The 26,651-nt window shown below is 35.7% G+C and overlaps 1 protein-coding gene across 2 annotated transcripts in view; it reads left to right on the forward strand.

The window, feature by feature from the left end:
• PIP4P2 (phosphatidylinositol-4,5-bisphosphate 4-phosphatase 2) overlaps positions 1-26,651 on the forward strand; it is a 47,651-nt gene that overhangs the window by 16,539 nt on the left and 4,461 nt on the right. Inside the window, exons 2-5 of one of the 2 annotated variants that reach the window (XM_003782492.1) lie at positions 85-233; positions 4,426-4,532; positions 5,547-5,670; positions 14,820-14,872. In XM_003782492.1, coding sequence (XP_003782540.1) covers positions 85-233; positions 4,426-4,532; positions 5,547-5,670; positions 14,820-14,872 — 433 coding nt within the window. Of the gene's footprint in view, positions 1-66; positions 234-4,425; positions 4,533-5,546; positions 5,671-14,819; positions 14,873-26,651 lie in introns of both variants that reach the window. The other variant, XM_012809814.1, reaches the window with a different exon arrangement.

The following is a 26,651-nucleotide window of genomic DNA, read 5'->3' on the forward strand; positions in this document are numbered from 1 at the left end:
CTACTTTACTTCTATTGCTTAAAAGCTCAAACCTGCTGTAGTAATTTCTCCGAGATTCTGATTCAGTGACTAATATCTTTTCAGCGGAACTCCCACCTCCATATACAGCCATTGCCAGTCCAGATGCCAGTGGTATTCCAGTAATAAACTGCCGTGTGTGCCAGTCCCTAATCAATTTGGATGGCAAGCTTCACCAGCATGTGGTTAAGTGCACAGTTTGCAATGAAGCTACGGTAAGTGGAGATTTCCATTAACAAAAGCATAAATTGTTATCTGACGTTTTATTTTTTCAAGGAAGTACTTCAGTAATGTTACCTAAAAATAGATGTGGGTAAGGCACAAATAAGGCAATCCTTAACATACTTTCATCATAGAAGGATGCCTTCATGTGTTTAAAGCTAACTTCATTAAGAAAATGTTTTGGCAAATTTTAAAATAACACCATTTGGCTTTTTTCTTTTAAAAACAAAACTGACCATGGTAGTTATATATAAATATCTATCCACATCACAACTATATCCATACTGGCTTTTACATAAATGAAAATGCTGTATACTAAACTTCCCCACAAATATGTGCTTTGTCCTTATGTGGAAAATTATTTAAACTTGTTTGATGTCTGTAGGATGTCAGTATTTTTTCCCCTGGACTTTGGTGAATATAAATTTATTATTGATATCTGTGCGAAGGCCTTCCAAATACTTTGGCATTTTATTTTGTTTATTTAATATTAATTTAGTGAAATGTTACAATTTTGAAGGGTAGTTTTTTAAAAATGAACTTTAGGGAGCAACTAAATTTTAAGCAAAACTTTTATAGCTTCAGGTAATACACTAGTGAAATGTATAATGGTTTAGATTAAATATGTTCTACCTTCATAGCCTTTATTTTTAAAATATCAATCTCTTTCAAAATCTATAATTAAATATTAATTGAATTTTTGATGTTTGTGTTTTTCCTCTTTAGAAAGTCTAAAAAAAAAAATAAGCTAGTGATTATTGTGTCTTGAAGAGCCACAAAATATGGATTTGAGGCTTTATATGTTTTATTAAAAAGTCATACAATAAAACCTTAAGTCATGAAACAATATATTTCATTGTAAATATTTTTTTCTATAAAGGATATCACTTGGAGAAGAATTATATAAACAGATGATACCTACAAAACCAACTATTTTCTAATCAGAACACTGACTAATGAATTTAATTAGCACTAGCTTCTTTAGTTCTCCTTGCAAAAATATTAGGCAAATAAGACATAAAACAAGCAAGTATCTTAAATAGCAATTAAAAAAAAAAAAACAGTGCCTTAAAAGTTTCTTTGGACTTGACATTAGTGTAAATTTCTTCTCCATTCTTCCTCCTATACCAAATTTGGCTGTTGAGTGAAAAGAAAAAGAGTTTGAAATTTTATGTTTATACTTGAAAGTAACTCAGCGCAAACAAACTACGTCATTTATGCAGGAATCTGAGAGCCCCCATAGATTTAGCAAACAGAGTCAATCTGACGACTTAGAATGATGAGTGCATAGACGATCAGTGGGGGTTGGCAATGAGTATAGTTACTTTTGGACATAAGAGAAACGGCACTGCAATTTTTACATAATTATTTCCCCCGTGGAGTAAAGAAATATCAATAATTCTAGAAAAAATGAATAGTAGCTAATCAGGTTGCCTTGTATGGAATCAGTAACAATACAGAAAAAAGAAGTGAAGGAAAAAAAGGCTTTGTAGAGTGCCTTAATGTGCTTGCTAATGTTCAAAATGTAACTTGCCCTTAAATTTTATGAATGATGAATGTTAGGCAACTAGGAGCTTCTTTGGAAAATTCTAGGTTGAAAAAAACAGATAAACAGATATAAAAGACCAGGGTCCAACCGAGCTGTTCCCTTATATCTGTTGTCACTGTCCCTTGTTCCATTTTGCTCCAATTCACTTTCTTTAGGTCACCTAAAATGAGGTCTCAGTGTATCTACCCCCCTGGGCAGCCAACTCTGATATGAACCTGCTACACTTGTGGAGATAAACAAACAAACAAAACAAAAAAACAAAAAATAAGGTTAATAAAAGTCCTTTTTATTTCAGTAGATAGAATTGGGAAGGAAAGTAAGGATATGTGTTGTGTGTGTGAATGTGTGAGAAAGAAGGAGACTGAGAGAAAGCAGAATTTAAGGATTGAGGAGAAATGATTTCTAGGACAAGGTAATGGAAAATTTGAGAAGTCCAGGAGAAGGAGTGGCACCAGTTGACTGCATACCTGATTAGGAGCTTGAGATCCAGATCCGGCAGGCAACAGAGTGGTGTCTGAGTCCTCGCTCTGACACTTAGTAGCTATATATCCTTGGGGCTGTCTCTACATGTGTATTCTCATGTGAAGTGGTAGGTACCTCATTGGGTTATAGTTGGGATTACAGTGGTAAAATGCCCAGCACAGTGCCTAGCATATAGGAGTTCATTTTAGCATAAAATTATGCATAAGTACAGAGTCCAAGTCCCTTTTCTTTTTTCACTTCACTCCAGACTAGTCATGACATGGCATGGGCTGGCACCAAGGAGATCAATGCTTAAAATCTTCTAGTTCAGGTAGGGCATAAAGGCTCATGCCTGTAATCCAACCACTATGGGAGGCTGAGGCAGGTGGATTTCTTTTGCTCAGGAGTTTGAGACCAGCCTGGGCAAGAGTGAGACCCTGTCTCTACTACAAAAATAGGAAGAAAACAAAAGCAAAACCAAACACTAGCCAGATGTGGTGGCGTGTGCCAGTAGTCCTAGGTACTAGGGAGGCTGAGGCAAGAGGATTTCTCAAACCAAGTGTTTGAGTTTGCTATGATCTGTGACACCACAGCACTCTACCCAGGGCAGAGACAGTGAGACTCGGTCTCAAAAAATTAAATAAATAAAGTAAAATAAAATAAAATAAAATAATCTTCTAGTTCAGCTGCCTTGGTTTACAAATGAGGGAACTGAGGTTTACAAGTGAGGTGGAAATAAGATATAAAAGCAAGCCCTATCATTTGTCAAGCATACATTTACTTAATGGTAAATTTTGAATATTCAGAAATTAACCCAATTTATGTTTTTCTTGACATGTTAGAAACTGTAGGTAATGTTTGAGAGGCTTGAGAATTTTATAGATGCATATTTAATTATCTACGTAATAGTTTAATGGCTTATTGCTAACTTTTAGGTATTTCTACCAATGTTACTTACTTAAATTTTTAAAAATCTTCAAAAAAATTCTCGTGCACACAGAAGAGTTACCAAAAGAATTGTATATAGTACAAAGAACCCCCGTTCCCTTTCCTCAGATTCCCCAAATGTTAACATTTTTATTGCAGTAGCTTTCTCTAAATAAATAATCTTTTCCCAGAACCTTTAATGATAATTGCAGGCATTGTGCTCTTTTACTCCTAAACATTTTAGTGTAAATTTCCTAAAAACAAGCTTATTCGCTTCTATAATCACAGTACAATTATCAAATGCAGGAAATGAACACTGATACAGTACTGTTATCCAGTCTTTTAACCTAATTCGTGTTTCCCCAATTGTGCAATTAAATCCTTTACGAAAAAAAGAAAAACAAACCTCTGGTTCAGGAGTCAAACCTGAATCACAAGTGGCATTTGATTGTCCCCTTGTCTGAAACTTTGTCACTTATTACCTACACATTTTTGAAGAGCACAAGCAAGATAGATGGTAGAATGTCTCTCAGTTTGAGTTTGTCTGATGTTTCCTCATGATGAGCTTCAGGTTATAGATTTTTGGCAGAAATGCCAGAGGCGTGTGGTCTGTTTTCTTCAGTGCATTGTATTTTAGATTATTTAGTTTCACAAGCTCATGCCATAATACAAGGAGGGCTTTCTTTGGTTTATTTATTCTTGCTTTTAAATTTACTGTAGTCTTTTTAAAATAAACACTAGTATGAAAACTGATCACAAGTCTTTAAGTTAAAGTACTTCACAAAATGAAATACTTATGTTCTAATGAGTACAGTGCAAGAAAACTTCAGATTTATTGTGTATTCCTCTTTCTTCCCCACTATCATTCTTAGTGAGCTCACCCTTCCCAGGCAGGTGCATGAGTCCTCTGTGGATGTTTGCACCTGGCCAGACAGATAACTGACAGGGAGAAAACATCTTTTGGTGTGCCCTAATATTCCTCCCATCTTAAAAGTCTAGTACAAACTAATTTTGAAATGTGCCCTTAAAAATTAAATCTCTACCACCCCCAATTTCATAAATGTTTACCAACATTTGTTGGCTATTCCAAATCACTCAGAACATACATTTCCTTAAATAGTACATGGATAGCACAAAGGGAGCCTTATTTTAACAGAATCATTTCCTTCTTAAACATAAACTTTTAACAATCTGTACATCTGTACTTTTGTTAATTTGATGTGTGTACTTTTTTCTTTCTTATCTAGCCAATCAAAAACCCCCCAACAGGGAAGAAATATGTTAGATGCCCTTGTAATTGTCTCCTCATTTGTAAGGATACATCTCGGCGAATAGGATGTCCGAGACCCAACTGGTAAGAAATAGAGATTCATTCATTCATTCATTTGTTCATTCAACAAGTACTTATTAAAGGCTCATTGACTGCCAAGCTTTTTCCTAATCTAGATAGTCTTTGTCCTCAAAGTAATTACAAGACGTAGATTAGTTTGAATTTAATAAACATAGGTATTTGTAGGATGTAATATTCTTAAATGAACAATGAATGCATTCTTTATGTTATGTACGTAATTGATGTTCTGTAATAAATCAGTGATTCACTGAGCTTATTTAAAAGTAACCAGTTACTTTATCTTTTATAAAATTAATCTGAACCCAGAAGTGTTTTAGTTGTCATTGTGTATCTCTTTGTATGTCACACTAGCCTTTGCTGGGCATATTCTACATAATAAATTCTGGAATTATTTGCTTATGCCAAATGCCATCACAGATGTATCCAGACACATAAAGACCTTAACTTTATTTTTTCCTGTGATCTCTCTGGCTTTTTGACCATTACATGAATCGTTTACAGCCCAATCTATAGAATGAAAAGGAAAGAAGATTCACATTTTGCTTTCTTTTCCTCTTTGATTACATAGGCATCAAGGAATACCAAACTACTCAAGAAATGTGGTTTTAAGCCAGAACTCTGGTACTTTCACAGCACATACACTTTAGTTGATATAGAATATTTTTAACTTATTCAATTTTCTACCAAACTCAAATTGTCTTCCTACACAGGGAATGATAAGAACTAGTTTCTGATTTGAACTTATAAAAACTTGGAAATGGCAGTTAAATGGTTTTCGAGGTCATTGACTAGGGTCAATGCCATAATATATGGATTCTATCCCAATATAAAAAGACTCATTATTTGCTTCTGAAAGACTGTTATTTTCTGTGATTTTGGGCTCTAACACTTGACACTTAATTCACTTAATTTATAAAACAAGTATATTTGCCCTGATATATTTCATATTTTGGGCCGTAGTTTTTGCTCTTAGACCATTTGTCACATAGTGAAGTTGTTTCCTTTCTCTTTCCATAGTAGACGCATAATTAACCTTGGTCCAGTAATGCTTATTTCTGAAGAACAGCCAGCTCAACCTGCAGTGCCAGTCCAACCAGAAGGTACAAGAGTTGTGTGTGGGCACTGTGGAAACACATTCCTGGTAAGTAACGGGATGTTTGTCACAGGACATTGATCTGTAAATATGGGGCATGATATTATAGATTTGATGACTGGTCATAGTGTTTTAGCTTTTTCCAAGTGCAAATTGATTAAAAGATTAAAATAGAGCCCTATTTAGGAAGGTTGATACAGAGAGGTACAACTAGGATATATTGCATCTTTTGTAAATTATATAAAAAGTGCATCCTTTGATTGCCCCAATTCCAAACAGGATTCTGTCTATGTAAGCTGATGGAAACCAGTGCCCCTTTCTCCAAGCTTAGCTTCCTGGGTAACATTGACTTGGAGAGCAGCTGAATCTTAGCCCTATTGTAGCCTAATCAGCAAAGCAGAAAGTGCACAATCTCATTTCTTCATATCTACTAGATTCAAGAAAAACTCCTAATATAATTAAAATTTTTCTGACATTTAAAAATTAATTTTGGCATAAAAGAGATTAACATGATGCTCACAATAAGAAAAACCATTACGTAAAAAAGAAAGTGTAAGTAATTTGTTATTAACAGAAGTTATGGAAGTTGTTGCTTTCGTATTTCTAACTTCAGCTCAAAAGTTGGTTTAAAAAGAAGCTAATTTAATACTGATTTACCCTTTCAGGAAAAGGTAAGAACAGCTTTTCTTTTGTTGTTTAGCATATATAGGAAACAAAGGATTTTGTTTAGGACTTAAGTATTAAAGGTAACTAACTTCCTATGGAGGTGTGTCTATAAACAAGACCTCCTGTCACTCAGGAATGAATGAGTTTAATGAAGTATAGGGGATTTGCTTTATTTCCTCCTAAGTTTTACTTTTATTAAAGTAATTCACGTAGATAACTCTAAATGTCAGATCAGTCTGCAATCTCCTCATCTAGCTGACTGCTAGTTACCATCACTCAAATACTGTCAGTCTTTCAGCTGCACTGTTGATACTCACGTCCATGTGTTTAAATTGTTTGGTTATCCTTTTGCTTTTTGATTAAGCATTTTTAGACATTACCCACTACTTTGTAAAATGTAAGCGTTGAGCACTTGTGTGCTCTCCTCTTATACTCTTTTCCCTACTTTTATTTCCCCAGTTCAGTTATAACATTTTGTTCAATTCATAATTACCATTTATGATTTTTCTTTTCCTTTTGAGACAGCATCTCGCTTTGTCACCAGGCTGCTGGAGTAGAGTGGTATGATCATAGCTCACTTTATCTCCAACTTCTGAGCTCCAAGCTGTTCTCCCATTGATTTTTAAGTCACTTTGTAGAGATAAGTTCCTACTGTGTTGTCCAGGCTAGTCTCAAACTCTAGCCTCAAGTGATTCTTTCACCCTGGCCTTTCAAAATGCTGGTATTATAGGCATGAGCCATTGCATACGGCCTACATTTTTTATGATTATGTAAATTATATTCACAGCTGAGCCAAGTAATATGGTGCATTTTTCTTCTGTATGGGTTTTAAAATTTTCTTGGACTTATAAATAATTACCCCTCTCTTTGTATTTAAAAAATTTTCTATGTAGAAATGATTAATACTTCCCATATTCTTTTATAGAACTATAAAATTCCTGTCAATGTACACACATGAGCACAAAAAAATCCACAAGGCCTCCTGCTACACAGCTATCATCCTAGAATTCCCTTCCCCGTCATCTTAAAAATTCCTTTTGCCTCTTTCCTGTGTTGGATCTCATGCCATTCTCACTGTTCCTGGTTTATTCCTGGATTTTGGTGGAGCACATCTTCTCTTTGCCTTTTGAGAAAAGATGCAGTGAAATAAACTTGAGTCCTTTTACTTCTGAAGTGATTTTTAATGTCGTCTTTAATACGTTCACTTTATAAGCATTTGTCCGGATGGACAATTCTAGGTTGCCAGTTGTTTTCCTCTGAGACATTTGAGAGCTTTGCTCCATTGATGAGGTCAGTTGCAATTCTGACTCCGGATCTTTTTGATATGGCATATTTTTTCCTCTCTATTTTCTCTTTGCCCTTTAATTTTCTTCAGTGCTCTGAAATTTCATGAGGGAATGCCTTTATGAGCTCGTTGTCTGGATACTCAGTGGGCCTGCTTACGGTCTACTATTTTCTCTGTTCCCTCTTTCTAGGACGCCTGTGTTAGATCACCCTAACTGACTCTCTTTCTCTCTTTTGTATATTTTCTTTTTCATTTTGGTGTTTTGTTTTACTTGCTGGGAAACGTCTTCAACTCTATCATCTAAAACCTAATTAAAATCTTTAATTTTAATTTAATTTAATTTCAGATGATCTATTGGATTTTTCATTTCTAACAACGTTTGTGCTGATTATTCTTCTCTTTTTTGTTACCATTTCCTTCCTTCTGGTATCTTTCTGAAGGTATTCATTGTATATTTTTAAAAGGCGTTGTTCTTTCTTCTCTATGCCTTGTCTCTGCTTTTTCCCCTCTGTTCGACTTTTTTTTTAATTTATTTTTTTAAGAGATGGAGTCTTTCAGTGTTCCCCAGGCTGTTCGGGTCTTACATTCCAAGATGCACGTGAACCTACTGCCTCAGTAATTGTTTTTCCTTTAGGATAGATGTTTTATTCAAACTTTCATTTCTATTTGAGGGTAAGTCGCTGATTGGGAACTCTGTGCATGCAGGTAGGAGCTGATGATGATTTCTCTTCCTCCTCCTTCTCTTATTCATCCTCTTTTACCCTTCCCCGTATCCTTCCTCCTCTTTCTTTGAAAAGCTGTCAACTATTTATATCAACTCGTCTGTTTTTAGAGCCAAGTTTCTCTGGGAAAGGACCCTCCCATCCTGAGAGACAGCATTCTAGGAACTAAAGGAGGTAATACGGGTAAAGATCTTACCCACTATTCAGACTGTCGGCTTTAATTAATTACTTTCTCTTCAGAACGGTGCTTTATTCGTGCCTTCTGTGCCTGCTGTTCCTAAGTCCATAGGCTCTCTAGTCCCCTTTCTCTTTAGAATAAATCACTCTTTACTTACATGGATTGGGAAGGGGAAGTTTTCTGGTTCTGTGATATGGAAGAAGAAATTACAAGCAACATTCTAGTTACTGTTCCCAGCTTTACTGAGATATGATTGACAAATGAATTGTATATATATACAAGGGGTACAACTTAATGTTTTGATATATACATAAATTGTGCATTGATTATCATAATCGAGCTAATTAAACTTTTTGATTACCTCATATAGTTACCTTTTATGTGTGTGTGGTAAGAACACTTAAGATCTACCTGGATAGTAAATTTCAAGTATATAATGCAATATCGTAAACTGCGGTTACTATGTTGCATATTAGATCCTCTGAATTTATTCATCGTGCCTAGTTGAAACTTTGCATTTTTTGACTAACATCTCCTCATTCCCCACCAGTTCCCCAACTCCTGGCATCTATTACTGCAATCATGGAGTGTTTGTCTTTCTGTGTCTGGCTTATTTCACTCAGTGTCGAGTCCTGTAGTTTCATTCACATGGTCACATATGGCAGGATTTCCTTCCTTTTAAAGGCTGAATACTATTTCATTGGATGTATATTGGATGTATATACCACATTTTATCCCTCCATTCATCCCTTCACAGACAATGGGGTTGTTTCTATACCTGGGTTATTGTGAATCAGGTTGCAGTTCAGGATACAGTACTCCTGCTTCGTTCCCACTGATAACCCTATCAGTACCTGACTTCTGGGTTCTTCAGCACGAACCAGCCTGCTGCCATTGCTCTTATCTCTCATAGGCAGTCAAGTTTCAACTTCCCTCTCACTCAGTGAATCGCCAACTACTCATCTGCTTTCCAGTGCGCTAAATTCAGTCATTTCTCCTCTGTTTTCTTTCTTTGTCCTTATGGCATACAACTTAAAATTGATTTACTATTATTTTAGTCAGGTTTGGATAAATAAATAGAAATGCATGCATTTGTTCAATTTACTACATTTAACCAGAATTGCTCGGAGTTTTCTGATCTAGTAGGACAAAGTAAGTTTCCTTCCTTGCATTTATATTTTACCGATTCAATCCGTAACTAAGTATAATTATAAATTAGAAAATATACTTGGTGGGGATAGGTAACAATTTTCTTTTTAAGAATCACTGTATGTTGATTCAATATAGAGTGATATACTCTGTAGATCCCAATAGATATTAAGAGAATTGACTAAATTAAATATGAATTAAACATATTTGCTATCCTTTTTCCTGTCTGTAACAAATCATATTTTGAAAAAATACAACTTAAAAATCTTCAAAATAGATTTTTTTCAACTTCCTCTAGGAATATGCCTTCCACAGCTATTTTGCATTCTGCCCCGTTATGTTTTATATTTTAGATCCTTGCCCGGAATACTCCTTGCAATCACGTTACAAATGAGTGGATTAGATTTATTAAAGTTTGTGTACAACTTACAATGCTAAACTATTTTAAATTGCACCAGGTACTAGGATAAGCACTGGGGAAACAGTGGGGAACTGGGAGCACAGTCTTTGTTTTCATGGAGTCTTCTAATCTCTAATAGGAGGGAAAAGACACTTAAAATAAGAATTATAGGAAATGTGTTTGAACAAGAGTAAGGAGGTGCGGAGTGTTCTTAGTGGACACACAGAGGCCCCTGATCTAGAGTAAGTGACACCACAGAGGAGCTTTATGCTTACTCCTGTATATGCGGATGCTGTGTGTAGAATGGATTGCACAGGGGAAAGTCTAAAGATGCACAAGTCTAGGTGTTTAGCTTTTATTATTCAGCAAAGTGATAAGGATGGCCAGGAACAGCTTAAGGAATTTTCAAGAGATAATTGACTATACTGTTAATATGATAGTGAAAAATGAGGGAAAAGGAAAACCAAAGAGAACTGCTACAGAGGCTTATATTTAATTTTTTGGAATTATCTGGCAGTGAACTCTGGAGAAGGATCCAAACGGAGAGCTGCAGGGGTGTCCAACCTTTCTTCTTTTCTGCCACATATTGGAAGAATAAGAGCGATCTTGGGTCACATGTTAAATATAAAACCATGAATGAAAGCTGATGAGCAAAGCAAAAGAGGTTCCTGCGTACCATTTGTGACATCTAACACCAGAGATCACACGTAATCAGCGTGTAGCCCACAGGTCGTAGGTTGGACATCCCCGGAGAAGGATATGTACTGCTATATGTACGATTCTTAATATTTTAAAAAGTAACTTATGCATTTAGATATTTTTTCTCCAGAAAAGAATTACTAAAGGAATATGCAAGCCACATATTAGCTAACTTCTAAAACTGCTTCTTTCTTATTTAATATTCATTGCAGACAAGTAAATCATATAATTATATTAGTACTATAATATGATTAAAAACTTTAATTCTTTTTTTTTTTTTTTTTTTGCTGTTTTTGGCCAGGGCTGGGTTTGAAACCACTACCTCTGGCATATGGGTCCAGCACCCTACTCCTTTGAGCCACAGGCACCACCCTACAAACTTTAATTCTTTAGCAAGAAAGGATGTTTTGGATTAAAATATGATATTTAAAGAGGTTTTCAAATTTTCTGGAAAACAAAGTTTTTGGTTATTAGAGGATCCCTGGACCCATTTGGGGTGGATATTGCTTTTTTTCTTGGCCAGGGCTGGGTTTGAAGCCACCACCTCTGGCATTTGGGGCTGGCACCCTACTCCTTTGAGCCACAGGCACCGCCTGGGGTAGACATTGCTTCTGAAAGTTTCAGATTAATGAGAGATGCTCAGTGTTGTGAAGAATACACTGACTGCAAACCCCTTAACTCTGGTTTTAAGCTATATCATTATAATGTGGTCATGAATATTCTTACATCCTTTCTAGCACACCTATGTTCTTTGCTATTGGGATAATTCATTTACTTATTCCCTACTCTGTTTTAGCCTTGGCTTACAAGTCCCAAAAGCAACTGAAACAAGTTACAAAGATGAGTTCAATAAGAATGAAATTAAAATATGAAGAAAAAATCAAGAAGAATAAAAAGTAGAGCAGAAAAAATGAGATAAAGTCAGGCATAATACAAGTGTGCATAATGTTTAGTCCTGTACAGTTGATAACATTAGGCTGAATCTTAGCTGAGTTTTGTAGAGTCAATGAAAAGAGGAAAATATGATGTGTTACAAGACGTTCATAACATTTTAACAAAAAGACCACATAGCAAAACTTGCTGAAATACTGAGACCTAAGAGAGAATGCTCCCATGGATTAGCATAAAAGAACCGTTGTCTGTAGCAGGGTTTTATTATTTAAAAAAATTATAATTTAATACATTTTCTTCCACCAGAAGAAAATCACGGAAGTAATATGCAAATCAGAGACGAACTCCTCGATGTTCTGATGACATCCTTCTGTTTATAGAAACATCTTTTAATATATCAGTGTTGTAATGCAGAAGTTAAAGTTGCTGGGAATTCACACTATTCATGCTATTTATTTCACAATTTCACTGGAACCATGTTTAGAAACCAAGTTTAGAAAAAGTGGATTTGTGTTTTCCGAAGTGTATTTAATGGCACATTAATTTATATAGGTTGATAATAGGTATTATGTGAAAAAGCGTTTCCTGGTCACTGGGAATTGCTCAGAGCATTCTTTAGCACTTTTCTCATGCACCATTGTTAATATTCAAAAGTGAATATTTAGCCTTCAGTGAGTCTTCCACGAATATAGAAGGGTTTCTTAACACAAGTGAGCAGCAGAGTTTAATACTGCATTTTGGGGACCCATGTTCTCTGCGGATGAAGGGCATATGCAAATGCTTAGTCAGTCAACATCGGAGCAGTAGTTATTCCTTAAGAAGAACTAACACGGCTTACAGTATGTGACGGAAGGTTCAAACTCAAGTGGGCCAGTTTAGTACGTTCAGGCCGGGTCAGATTTTCTTCACTTGGACATAGGGACAGATGGTTTGGGACTGTAGCACGGAGGGATAATGGTGTTGAACATACGTCAAAGTGTTACCATTCACCTGTCATATACGTCCATTAAAAATATAAATGTAAACATAAATTCCAGCAGGATGCTATTGAAATTACTAGTTTTAAGTGATATAGGGTTTTTTTTAATACGCTTTCTAACATTAGTTACAAAATAGATCGGGTGGAAACTCAGTTCATTTGTTCCATGGAATGGTTAGAAATAAGTCAAATATTGGAACACCTGTACTAAAAATTACTGAGTTTCAGAGAAATTGCCTTTAAACTTTCTGACAAAAATAAGATTTTTTGCCTATTGGGACTTCAAAGTCTGGCACTAAAAGTTTAAGAAGTTGAGGACATGAATTTGGATAAGAGAACAATAGTAAGTTGCCTTATTTTCAAAAGCATAGGTATTTCCATTCATCTGAATAGATGATGGCAAAATTATTTCTCAAAATAGATAGTATTTCTGCTCTTAGTTTGCTGCCTTTAAGGGAGTCCTTGCAGATAACAAAACCAGATGTGTTGAGTTGCTGGCTGTGTAATTTACTAATTACATGATAAAGTCTCCGCTGTTTATCAGTTATAATTTGTTTTACCATGCATAATCTGTGCTAAAATAAAGAATACTATAGAACGATAATATTGGACTAAATAATCTTAGATTGGTCATCTAAAATTCTAGAATTTTTATGCCAATGTGTTAACCTCAAATCATGGATTATGGGTTACCCTTGACTCCAAAGTTTTTGTAATTGCCTTCTTACATCATCTTGTTCCTTTTAACTATGAGGCGCTTAAATTTGTTATTTATACACAATATTTGAAATGACATTATAAGTTTAGCCACCATCCATAAATGTAAAAAAGCAATAATATTTCTTTATTCTTTCGTTGTTTAATATTCTATGCCAATTGCTATAGAAATCTATATAAATTTCTCTCCAGTACATGCAATAAGAATTATAGAGTTTTCACTACTCACAGGAACTTTGAAATAAATCAACTTGTTACAAAGTAGTAAGAGAAATTTTTGCTGCTCCTTGAAATTAATGTGCCCTTGATTTGATATTCGCAGATGTTGAAAAATAATCATTTTGAGGAGTGAACATTCCTGTAAATTTTCATTTCTATTTTATCTCAGGACTCTATGGTCCAACTGTAAAGAGATCATATCAAGGTTAACTAAATTTCTTGAGATTTGACATAAAATGAAGGAATAGGAGTCTAGGAAATCTAAATTTGTTTTTCCTTTTCTTGAATCTATGTATAAAAGAAAAAGGGGGAAAGCATTCATCAGATATTTTTGAAATATTGTATATTATGTGGAAAACATTTGAATATGAATCAATTTTTGAAACCTCATCATACCGAGAAAGGAGGCTTCTGAAAGGAAAAACTAGTGAACTGGAGTTCCAAACAAAAATTAATTCTAATAAAGGATTTGTTTTGATCATAGAACTGCTGAAGAAATTCCTCTAAAGCTGCAAAGAAAATATTCTTTATAAGAAGACATAAAAAATATGATAGAAGGTTGTTAGAAAGTCATTTTTAAGGATATTTTATGGGGTAAAGATTTACTTTAAATTTATATCACACATGCTTTCAAAGACTACCAAGTACTCATAAGCCATTTCAAGTATTTAAAAGCATTCCTGTGGGGAAGCTCGCACACTCTATTACTTGTACTTACAGGGAAGAAAATGGAGAGAGAAAATTGAATCATACTAGCCTATTTTTATAACGTGATGTGGACGATGATGGATCAGGGAGCGGTTCCATGACTTTTGTTCTGCCCATTTCTAGCTTGTGCACTTTGTGTACTTAGTGTTCTTCTTACATAATAAATAGTTGCATTTCAGTAATAAATCTAAATATTCAAGTATTTAAAAGGCTTGTCCTTAAGACTTAGAGGAAAAGTAACTTTGAGGGTACACAAAATGTGTTTTTATTCCCTGTGAGTGAACCAAGACATAGAGCCGGAGGAGGTGACCCTAATTACGGCATTACTTTCAGTTTTCATCATAAAGCAACCTAAATTGCGTCAGAACCTTGAAAAGTCATGGGAACTGTTTCTGATGGAGATCACAAATTATATTTTAAGAGCAGGGAATGTAAGTGTTGCAGGGGAAAGCTCATGTAACCATGAGAAGGTGATTACTTCTCTTGTGATCCCTGATGACATTTAAACTAAAAGAAACATTTTATCAGATTGGATAGTGTTCAGTTGTTTTTCTTTTCAATTCCTGTCTTTATTTATTTTACAGTGGATGGAACTGAGGTTCAACACTCTGGCAAAATGCCCACACTGCAAAAAAATGTAAGTTCGCTATCACTGAAATAGTATTAAGTACTTGAGAACTATTTAGAGTTCAGAATTGTCACTTAAGCACATTCTGGTTTTAAGACATGCTGTAGAATGAATGCATGCTTAATATATTTATGTATTTTAAGACTAAAAATCATCCTTAAACTAATTGATATATTCCATTTTGAAATTAAAGTTATTTCCTTGATTATCATTCTCTAAAGGGAAATCAATTTCTAATAAGGGAAATTGATAAATTTGTATCTTGGTGAAGATTGTCAAATGTCTGAAGAGATTATGATCTATTGCAAAGAATCTAAAATTTATGTTTATAAAATGGGCTTAATCTAGGGAAAATCTAAATTGTTTTAGAGTTCAGAATTCTGTCATTATTAACCTTTTCATCTGTTGTCTATTAAGATTATTGCCAACAGGAAAGTTGGTATAATTATTTGTCTATCTTAACTATTCACTCTTTTTCTCTGTATTCACAAGTGGTATACCTAAGAAAAATAACATAAAGCAACATAAAAATGGGAAGTAAAATAAGACCTTTTGGTTAAAGACATCTTATGGTATCCATACTGTAGGCCCCAGGATTCTCTAATTTTCTAGGAGGACTTATAGAATGAGTATATACATGTAGTTGTACTCACAGATATGATTTATTACAGCAAAATTATGCAAAGTAAAATCACCCAAGAAGTGCATGAGATCAAGTCTGGAGGAAACCGAGACAAGCTTCCATAGTCCTTTCCTAATGTAGTCCTCCAGCAATGAGTTGTTAGCACACACATATAAAATGTTATCAGGAAAGCTCTTTAGAGACTCCAAGCCCAAAGGTTCCACTTGGAGCTGGTCACCTACTACTTAGCACATACCAAAATTACTGAGTCCCAGAAGGAAAGCAGGTGTTTAGCATAAGCCATATTATTTATGTAAACAATCCATCCACACTTAGTAAGGTACTCTTATGGAAATAGTAGGAACTCTCCCAAAATCTAAGTTTTCAGATGCAAGCTATGGGCTAACCTAGTCCCAGGCCTGTATTATGTTAATTCTCTCCTGCATAGGATCTGCTTTGGTAATATCCTTTTAATTAAAAATTTCTTCTTGTTTGCCACTTACGTTTGTGAATTATAACTTGAGCAAAGTTCATTAAACAGAATGTTTTGACAATTCAATTCTTATAATTAAAAATAGGATCATCCTTTAATTTGTGTGATCCTGAGTATGATATAAAAGCATAGTTTCTAGGAGAAAATAATTAAAAAGTGTTCAAAAAGTAGTGACTGTGTAACAGAATATCTCCATCTCTACTAGATCTGATTCCATTTAGGTAGCTTTGTGAAAATAACTTCTTTACAGCATATTTTAGCCTCTAAAGAACAGATATTTTCTTCATTTATTTGAAAAATTAAAATCATTCACATTTTTAAATACACTGAATCTAGTAGAAGTCTGAGCATGTAGAAACAGAGCAGATAACCCTAAAAATAAACAGGAAAATAGAACCGTCTTTGAGGGACGCTCCCACATTCCTCCTGCAATGTATATGAATATGCATGTGAATGATACTTATTTCTGTCTATTATTTGTATTTTCACAACATGAACAAAGTTAAATTGCAGATATCTTTAATAGAACATTCAACTGGACTAAAAAAAGATTTTTTTTTTTAACAGAAAATAAAAAGCAGAGGCCTCTTGGGATTAGCAGGCTGTGCCAAGTGCGGGGGGCGGGGGGTTGCTTTATATACACTAGGTATAATCTTTACAGCAGTCCTGGAATTATAGGGATTATTACCCTCATTTTACAGAGAAGAAACTGTTCAGAGAGGTTAAAGAACTTGCTCAAGAGAATTGCTTGGTTAATTATTTCAGTACAATGGCAATATTTTTGCTCATAATAAAGAAGTATTGAATGTCTAGATGCTCTGTGATTGGTTAAAACATCACAAGGCAGAGTATTAATATGAAGAAGAATTTGTCTCAGCTACTTAGGGAATAACTTATATAGAAATTCACATGGACTAACTCAGCTTCAACACTATTCTGAGAGGAAGGTTGATAGAATTCAAGTCACATGGGGAACACGAGAGGAGTCATGGCATTCATTCCTTATTTGAGTACAGACACTGTTATCACATGAATACCCAGAGCTGCTGTCCAGATTTTTCTTTATGAATGTTTTTCTTCATATCAAAATGACTGGTCGTCTGTTGGAGTAAGATTCTGAGACTGAATTTTATTTCATTAAGTGCAAACATCCTAAAATTATTTTTAAGTCACAGGAGTTACTAAATTATTGCTATGAAATGATGTATCCTGTGCTTATTTCACAAAATGTGTGGGGAAAGTTTTCTCTAGAGTTCCAAAGACCAAGGGAGCATTTTCTCCGATCCCTGTTCCCTGCTCATGCAGTAGCTGGCACTGTTTTCTTCACTGTGGCCACCCCTGGACTGGAGACGTGATTTGAAATACAGCTTGCACCTATTTCCATGTGAATGCTATAATGGACCAAAGACTACTAGAGGCTCTGATTTAATCCGTGATAATTATCACTGACTATCATTTCTTTGCCATCACTGTTGTACACCTTGTGAAGCACCACCCACCCTTTCAAACAATAGACTCTGACTCTTTTTTTCATGCCATTTAGTGTTATCTTTTATAATTCTTCATTAGTTCAACAGTTGTATGTGAGGTATGGGGTAGCTGAAATAAAAGATGTAATTTTGCTTCCAAAGAACTTAGTCTTGTGGGCACTGGAAGAATAGACAACTGCAATAAAGACTTTAGTGCTTTGAAAGAGGTACGGCTAGCATACTCTGCTGTGAAGAACACCTAATCCAGATTGGAGAGAAAAGGAACATGAGAGAAGGCTTTAGGAGGGAGTGATATATGAACTAAGTTATGAAAGATTAGTGGGAATTATATGGAAAAAGATGGTGAGAGAGAGTTCACTGCAGAAGGAGCTCTCGGTGTAGATGTGCTACTGAGGACTGAGTGTGAAGAGATAAGAGAGATTTGGGTCAAGGATGACTTTATTTCTGAGAGGCTGTGGAACCATTTGCTAAGATAAGGAATACAATATCTAGAAGAAATGTGTCTGGCAGAGGATGACAAATTTGTTTTTGAATATGTTAAATGTAAGGAAAGCCCCAGATTTGCTGGATTGGCTAAGTCTTCACCCCATCTTCTGCATTTCCAATCAGCAGTCTTGGATCTATATGGCCATAGCTTCTCCTTTCCTTTACCAAGATAACTGAGAGTTGAATTTCTTTTTTATCGATTAGCTCTGTACAAACATATAGCTTTATACTTTAGATAAACTTTTGCTCTGTCTTTTTTTGTGTCCTGGTTTAACTGCCTCCCCCATGCCCTAAAATAGCTGTTTCTAGATACTTACTGTTCTTCTTAAACCCCCAACTCCGTGTCCCCAACTCCTCTATCTTCACATTCCCTATCCATAAATCTGTCTATCCATGCGCACCTCCTTCCCTCCTCTCAGGGATGCAGGTCTCTTCTTTCCAAGGCTTATGTCTTCATTTGGTTATGGCACCCCATTCCCTCTGGAGTAAAGCACAATTAGCTATCAGTCCCTACCAGGCCACTGAGTTGGCTCTGGTGAAATTCACATCCCAGTTGAAAATTCTGATAGTTTGTTCCTCATCTTCTTTGTTTTATCTGTAGCATTTGGTTCTGTTAATCATCCTGCATATGTGATGGTTAATTTTAGGTGTCAACTTGGCTGGACTAAGGACTATGTAGGGAGCTGCTAAAGATGACTTCTAGGTATGTCTGTGAGGGTGTTTCTAGAGGAGACTGGTGTGCAGGTTGGTAACCGAGTGTGGAAGATTTGCCCTCGAGGTGGGACATACCAGGCAATATCTAGGGCCCAGACAGAGAAAAAGAAAGGCCGAGGAAAGCCCATTTCCTGTCTCTCCTAGAGCTTGGACACTCTTTCCTGCCCGTGGATAGCAGAGCGCCTGTTCTCTCTGGCCTTTTGACTCCAGGACTTCTAGCAGCAGTCTTGCATGCCTTGAACTTGAGATGGAGAATTACACTATCATCTTCCCTGATTTTGAGAATTTTGACGTTGGTCTGAACTATGCTGCCAGCATCTCAGGGTCTTCAGTTTACAGTCTGTCATGAACCATCTCAGGCTTCATAATCATGTGAGCCAATCCCCCTAAAATTACCTCTCGTCTGTCTAACTTTCTATCTCCTATTGGTTCTTTCTCTCTGGAGAACCTTGACTAATACACTGGGGTTTTTTCCCTTAAAACTTGTTCTTTTCCTGGTTTCTAGATACGGCTTTCTCTTAGGTTTCTCCCACTTCTCAGACTACTCCTCTGTGGCTTCATTTTCTCTTCCAAGTTGTTAAATGTTGCTATTCACCAGAGTTGGACTATGTAATAACTATCCATGTAATAACTGACCATGTAATAACTATCTTTTCTCTTATGTTCCTACATTATTTATATGACATTAAATCACCCCAGATCTTTCTTCAGAGCTTCAGATGTAAACATACAATCTCTATTCACTATCTTGGCTACAGTTACTTCAATTTAGTATCTCATGGTCATTTCAAATACAATCTAGGCAATTTCCCAGCTTCATTCTGTAAACTAATCTTTCCATCTGTTGGTTAACATGCAACATTATTATATGTTACACATAGCATATTAGTAAATGTTGCTCACAGGCCCAACTGACCAAGCCAGAAATCTAAGTATATGTTTTTGTCACACTCCATATTCAGATGGTAATATCCCATCTATTCTGCCTCTTGACTCTCACTCTTACTGTGCTCTTACTCTCATTGTTCCTACGTTATCTTATGCTTTCAGCATTCCTTACAAACTACTACATTGGTTTTCTAATTTATCTCTTGGCCTTCAATCCTGCAGTTTTTTATCCATTTACTAGTGTAATAGTCCCTCAATGCATATATCATTTTAAACTCTCTGCTGTGGATATTTTAATAGCTTTCCAATTCATGCTCATGGCTTGCAGGTACACAAGTCACTTATTGCCATTTCCATTGTTTTCTTAGGTTTGTGTATTTACTGGCATATAAACCACTAAAGGAATAACTCAGGATAATACCATAAGAATTAACTTGGCATAAATGTACCATACGATATACGATAGGCCCATTATTTGAATTTTCTGGTGCTATATTTATTTTCCTTCACCTCTATAGACAATCCTCTATCTCCCAGCCTCAACAAATTCTTCTAATCCATAAACATATTGTATAATTTCTTGCTTCTGTCCTTGAATCTTATCCTGCTAGGCCTAGAGCCTGGATAGTCCCTTCCTTACCCTTAGCTACTTGGAAAATACCTATTTAAGTTCACAAATTAAATTGACTTGCTTCTACTACTCATCTGCAGAAACTTTCTCTGACAGGAGGATTATTTTGCTGCTTGTTCACTGAACATTTGTTCCATACCTGAACAATGTTATTGTTACCAGCTAAAATGGCTTACTCCCATATCTTTTCACATCTTACTCTATCCTTTAACCCTCACCTAGTAAATCCTTTCCTGGCTACTTCCCCTGAAAATTATAACATCAAGAACATTTGCTTGACACCTTTTTCTCTTATGAATTTTGATAGCAATGGCTACACTAGCATTTTCCAGGTGTCCCTCACAATCCTAGTGTTTCATAAACTAAGAAAATCCTTAGGCACCAAAAATGAAAATGAAACAACAACCAGGGCTAAAAGTGAGGATATTTGCAAACACTAGGGACCTAGAACTTGGGGTTTAAGTGTTCAAGTAAAGAATGAGAGGGAAAACATTGGCCTCACAGAAGGTGGAAGGGTTGGAATATCACTCTCTCCCAATAAACACCATAAACTACTATTTTCTTTTTCTTTTCTTTCTTTCTTCTTCTTCTTCTTCTTCTTTTTTTTTTTAGAGATAGAGTCCCACTTTATTGCCCTCAGTAGAGTACTATGCCGTCACAGCTCACAGCAACCTCCAACTCCTGGGCTTAGGCGATTCTCTTGCCTCAGCTTCCCAAGTAGCTGGTATTACCGGCGCCCGCCACAACACTTGGTTATTTTTTGTGGTAGTTTGGCCAGGGCCAGGCCTGAACCCTCCACCTTCAGTATATGGGGCCGGCACCCTACCCACTGAGCCACAGGCGTCACCCTGTAAAGTACTGTTTTCCAAAAAAAAAAGATTAGGTCACAGAAAAAACAGTCCACAAGGAAAGAAAGATTACAAAATGGAAATTTATAAGAACAGTGAATTACTTAGGTTTATATTTTATGTCATTTATTTGGTCTAGAAAATCCTAGTCCCAGAAAACTATTTGAAGTGGTTTAGGTTGATATCCCTGTAGAAAGCCTCTTTGCACAGAAGGATTTCTTATATTAAGAGCTGCTAAAATAGGCCAGGCCTGGTGGCTCATGTCTGTAATCCTAGCACTCCAGGAGGCTGAAGTGGGAGGATGGCTTGGGCATCCAGCCTGAGCAAAAGCTAAACTTTGTCTCTAAAAAAATATAAACAAACAAACAAAAAACCCAAAATAAAGCAAACAGCAAACAAAAAACATCTGTTAAAATAAAATTTCCATAAAAATTGCTAACCATTTGAGGAAGCAAGATACCAGAAGCATAATCAGCATTGATAACAAATAACAAATAACATCATTAGATTCCTAAAGACTTCAGATTTATAATTATTTGTTACAGAATATGTTTTAATCATATCTAAAATATTAAAAAAATGAAAATAAGAAAAATAAGAACCATTAAAAAATGGCCAAGTACTCACACAAACCTGTACACGAGTCCTTCCCAAGTAGCCGGGACTACAGGTGCCCACCATAACACCCATCTTTTTTTTTTTAGAGACAAGATCTCACTCTGGCTCTGGCTCAGGCTGGGATTGAACTCATGAGCTCAAGCAATTCACCCACCTTGGCCTCCCAGAGTGCTAAGATTACAGGCGTGAGCCACCATGCTCAGCTGAATAATAAAATTTTAGAAATGGAGAACAGATAATGGTGATATAGTGGGCACAAAGGGAGGGGTGGGCAGAAAGGAGGTTGTCGTAAAAGAATCATTACCATGATAGATGATTTTGTGTCTTGACTATGGTGGTAGATGCATGAACCTACATGTGATACAATTGTATAAAATTTAAAATATACATGTAAAATGAGAAATCTGAATATTGGTGAATCATGTGAACATTAACATCCTACTAATGATGTTGTAGTTTGGTTTTACCAGATGTTACCATTGAGGAAATTGGGTAAAACATACATGAGCTCTCTTTGTATCATTTATTATAACTTCCTATGAATCAATAATTGTCTGAAACATTTTCAAAAAATAGATATATTTAAAAAGAAATAATAGAACTTCTAGAAAATAAATGTTACAGAAATTAAAATGCGATAGACACGATAAAGAACAGAGTAGATAAACCTGAAGACTAGTTGTGGACTGGAAGAGAGAGGTAAGGGAACTACCTCCACCCAGTGTAGAGTGACAAAGATGAAAGTGAGAGGAAGAGGACATACGTATTAGGATGTCCAATAGCTATCTGATCCAGAAAGACAATACAGAGACTGTGATAGGTGCATCTTGAAGAGATAATCACTAAGAATTTTTAGATGTATGAAAGTCATGAATCCTTAGATTCAAAAGAGTAATGAAATCCAAGCAGGATAGGTTAATATGGTATGTTGTAATAACATTGCAGAAAGCCTAAGGGAAAAAGATATTAAAAGCAGAGGAGAAAAGGTAGATTTTCAATATTAAAAACATAACAGATCTGTCAGCAAACTTCTCAACAGCAGCAATGGAAGCCAGAAAACAAGTTTAAAGATATTTCAGGCTCGGCGCCTATAGCTCGACCGGCTAAGGCGCCAGCCACGTACACCTAAGGTGGCGGGTTCGAATCCCCAGCCCGGACCCGCCAAACAACAATGACGGCTGCAACCAAAAAATAGCCGGGCGTTGTGGCGGGCGCCTGTGATCCCAGCTACTTGGGAGGCTGAGGCTGGAGACTCACTGGAGCCCAGGAGTTGGAGGTTGCTGTGAGCTGTAATGCCATGGCACTCTACCCAGGGGGACAGCTTGAGGCTCTGTCTCAAAAAAAAAAAAAAAAAAAGATATTTCAAAATACTAAGAGAAATTAACTGTCAAGGTGGCATTATAGACTTATCTAACCGCTGTAGAATAATAATGAAGGTAATATAAAGATATTTCAAATGCAAAGCCAACCAACCAACCAACCACCACCACCACCACCATCAACAGTAAACCCAGGGAATTTACTACCATGACACCCTCACTAAAAACAAAACAAGCAAACAAAAATGTTAAAAGATGAACCAGGGGAAATGGAAAAATATTCTAGAAGACATTTCTGCAATGCAAGAAGGAAAGAAAACCAAGAAATTGTAAACATTCATCAAAAATACTCACTTGTAAAATAGTAAAACAACCCTATCAGTAATATTAATGTTAATAAAGTTGGAGCAGCAAAAATACAATAGAATTGAAATATCATAGAATGATAACATCAGAATGAGAGTGGAATGTTGGGGTTAAAGCTTTCTAACATGCCTGAATTTATTGGGAAGGTAAATTTACAGAATGGCCACTTTTTAAAAGGTATGTAAAGGCTGGGCACAGTGGCTCACACCTGTAATCCCAGCACTTGGCAGGCTGAGCTGGGAGGATTGCCTGAGCTCACAAGTTCAAGATCAGTCTTAGCAAGATCAAGATCTGTCTCTAAAAAATAGCTGGGCATTGTGGCAGGCACTGTAGTTCCAACTACTTGGGAGGCTGAGGTAGGAGGATTACCTAGCTCATGAGTTCGAGACCAGCCTGAGCAAGACCAAGACTCGTTTCTAAAAAATAGCTGGGCATTGTAGCAGGTGCCTGTAGTTCCAGCTACTTGGGAGGTTGAGGTAACAGAATCGCTGAAGCCCAAAAGTTTGAGGTTGCTGTGAGCTGTGATGACAAAGCACTCTACTGAGTGTGACCAGGTGAGACTGTGTCTCAATAAAAAAAAAAAAAAAAAAAAGGATATAAAAATTTTAAGTACAAGTAAATGAGTAAAATAAATTATAAAACTTTCAAAATAGTAAGTGGAAAATGAAATAAAAGACCCATAGTCAATCCAAAAGAGGTCTTGAAAATAGATTAGGAAAGCATAGAAAATACAGAAACAATAAAAAGCCAAAATAAGATGTAAACAGTTGAAAAAAAAAATACAACCATGAAAAAACTAACAAAAGGAAAAGATAGACCAGGCAAACATTTACCAACATTAAAATACTAATATTTATATACCTTAAAGTAGTAGAGACTGCGGTTCTCTCCTTCCTTTTAGTAAAGGAACTGTGACTTTTACTGGCCACCCAACTAGAGAATGCATTTTCCAGCGAATTTTTTGCAGATAGTATGGACATGTGTTTAAGTAGGGCTAGTGGAATATGAACAAAAGTGATCAGTATAGTTTCCCAATACTCTCCTTAAAGACAAAATTGCTTATCTTGGTTTTCTTTTCCCTTTTTCAATTTTCTGGAAAAGGCAACTGTCGCAGGAACTTTGTTACCCACATAGAGTCTGGCGATGCCAATTAATCCTCGAATAGAGCGATCTACCAACTCCAAGCCATACATTTAACTTGGAATTTTATATGCTAGAAAAATGAGCTTCCTTTTAAGCTACTGTTTTCTGTATTTCCCTATTATAGCGTTAAAATGCTATACTTTATATTCTACTCTTTAGGATAAAAATAGCTATTATTATGGTTATGTCATCGGAACACAGTTGTGAACTTGTGTGTACCAAATAATGTAACTTCAAAATATGTAGAACAAATATTGGCAATTATAAGGCCTATGTTCTTGTGGATCAAGACAAATACAAAAAGCAAAATTTTAATATTTTATAAAGGAAAGATAGAAAAATATTTTTTATGAAAAAGATAGGAAAGAATTTATTAAACAAGGCATAAAAGGTCACAAAACCCAGGGCATGGTGGCTCACATCTATAATCCTAGCAATTTAGGAGGCTGAGGTGGGAGGATTGCTTGAGGCCAGGAGTCCAAGACCAGCTTGGACAGCATACCAAGACCTTAGCTCCAAAAGAAATAAGAAAAATTTTAGCAAGGTGTGCGAGTGTTTGTCTATAGGTCCAGCTACTCAGGAGGCTAAGGTAGGAAAATCTCATGAGGCCTAGGAGTTCAAGCTTGCAGTGAGCTATGATCATACCACTGACCTAGGCACTTTTGAACATACTAGAATAACCTTATGTCGCTTTTGTTAATAAAAATTCTTCATCAGAAGATGTTATTAAAAATGAAAAAATAATTTAAGAAAACAGACTGTAAGAAGATATATTCACCATATATAGCTGCCTAGAATAGTATTCAGAATGTATAAATGTCACCTGTGAATTAGTAAGCAAAAGACAGCTGAGACAAAGGGATAATAGATATGCACAAGCAATTAATAGAAAAAGAAAATCAATAGCCTATCTGCATTTGAAAAGATGTTCAACCTTGTTATAAACTAGAGATGCACTTATTAAAACCACAATAATGTACGATTCACATCTGTGTAATTTTAAAATATGAGAATAATACCAAGTAAACTGTTGATAAGAACTTGAGTGGAGCAATGATAGTTTTCATTAGTATTGGTGGGATATAAATTTAAAGTTGAAGATATGCCCATAATACAACCTAGCGAGTCTATTCTTAGGTATATGTTTGAGAAATTCCTACACATGTAAATAGAAAAAAAACAAACATAAAAGGCTATTCAAAGCAGCATTGTTGTAATAGCAAAATAATTTGGAAAAAATCTGAATGTCCATTAATGGGGAGAATGAGTCAATTGTTATATTCATGTAATGAAAAATACTTGTGAAAATGAATCAACTAAACTTTTACATATGAATATGCCAGGCTCATGTAGAGGATCAAGCAATAAAAGGGGCAAGTCACAGAAGCATATAGTTAACACAAACACACGCAGAACGATACTACATGTTACATACAGAATTAGATATGTATTAACTATGTAAGGGACTTTGATTCATGCAGTAGGCGCTTGTTGGTCTTTCCTTTATCCCTGGGATGAGATGGTACTTGAGTGATAGTGGAGCAGTCGGCCATTTCTTTTCTGGGAAGACTTCTCAGAAGTACCAACTGATTATGTTGAGTGATGAAAAAAGTCCTAAGTTTTCTAAGCAGAACTCATGCATTGAAATCAAAGTACTAAAGTGTATTCTCTTGGCTCACAGAAAAATTGCTCAAATATTCACTTAGATCTTCTGGCTTACTCGATACATGATTCTAATAAACTTAGTTGGCTTCTAATGCGTGGTAGATTAGAGACTGACAGAGGCAGTTACCCAGATAGTAAGAAGAAAGAGTAAGCAGCTGTGAGGTCTAAGGCAGGAAAAATCACCAAATGGATGCATAAGAGTTAAAATAAAAATATCATCTAAGACTAAATATAGCATAAATGCAATGAATCCTACATGCCCTAGTAACTCCAGATAGCAAGCTTTATGGTACAGTAATTAATGATGGCCTCAGGTCATCTAGATATTTATGTTTGGGTTTAGGAAAGTTTATGATGTATACTTGTAAATTTTATAAATTTTTATTTTTTTATTTTATTTGTTTATTTATTTATTTACTGTTTTGAGACAGAGTCTCAAGCTGTTGCCCTGGGTAGAGTGCTGTGGCATCACAGCTCACAGCAACCTCCAACTCCTGGGCTTAAG

The sequence above is a fragment of the Otolemur garnettii genome, unplaced genomic scaffold, assembly GCF_000181295.1.
Source record: "Otolemur garnettii isolate 467f Iridium unplaced genomic scaffold, OtoGar3 scaffold00004, whole genome shotgun sequence".
NCBI classification, from domain to species: domain Eukaryota; kingdom Metazoa; phylum Chordata; class Mammalia; order Primates; family Galagidae; genus Otolemur; species Otolemur garnettii.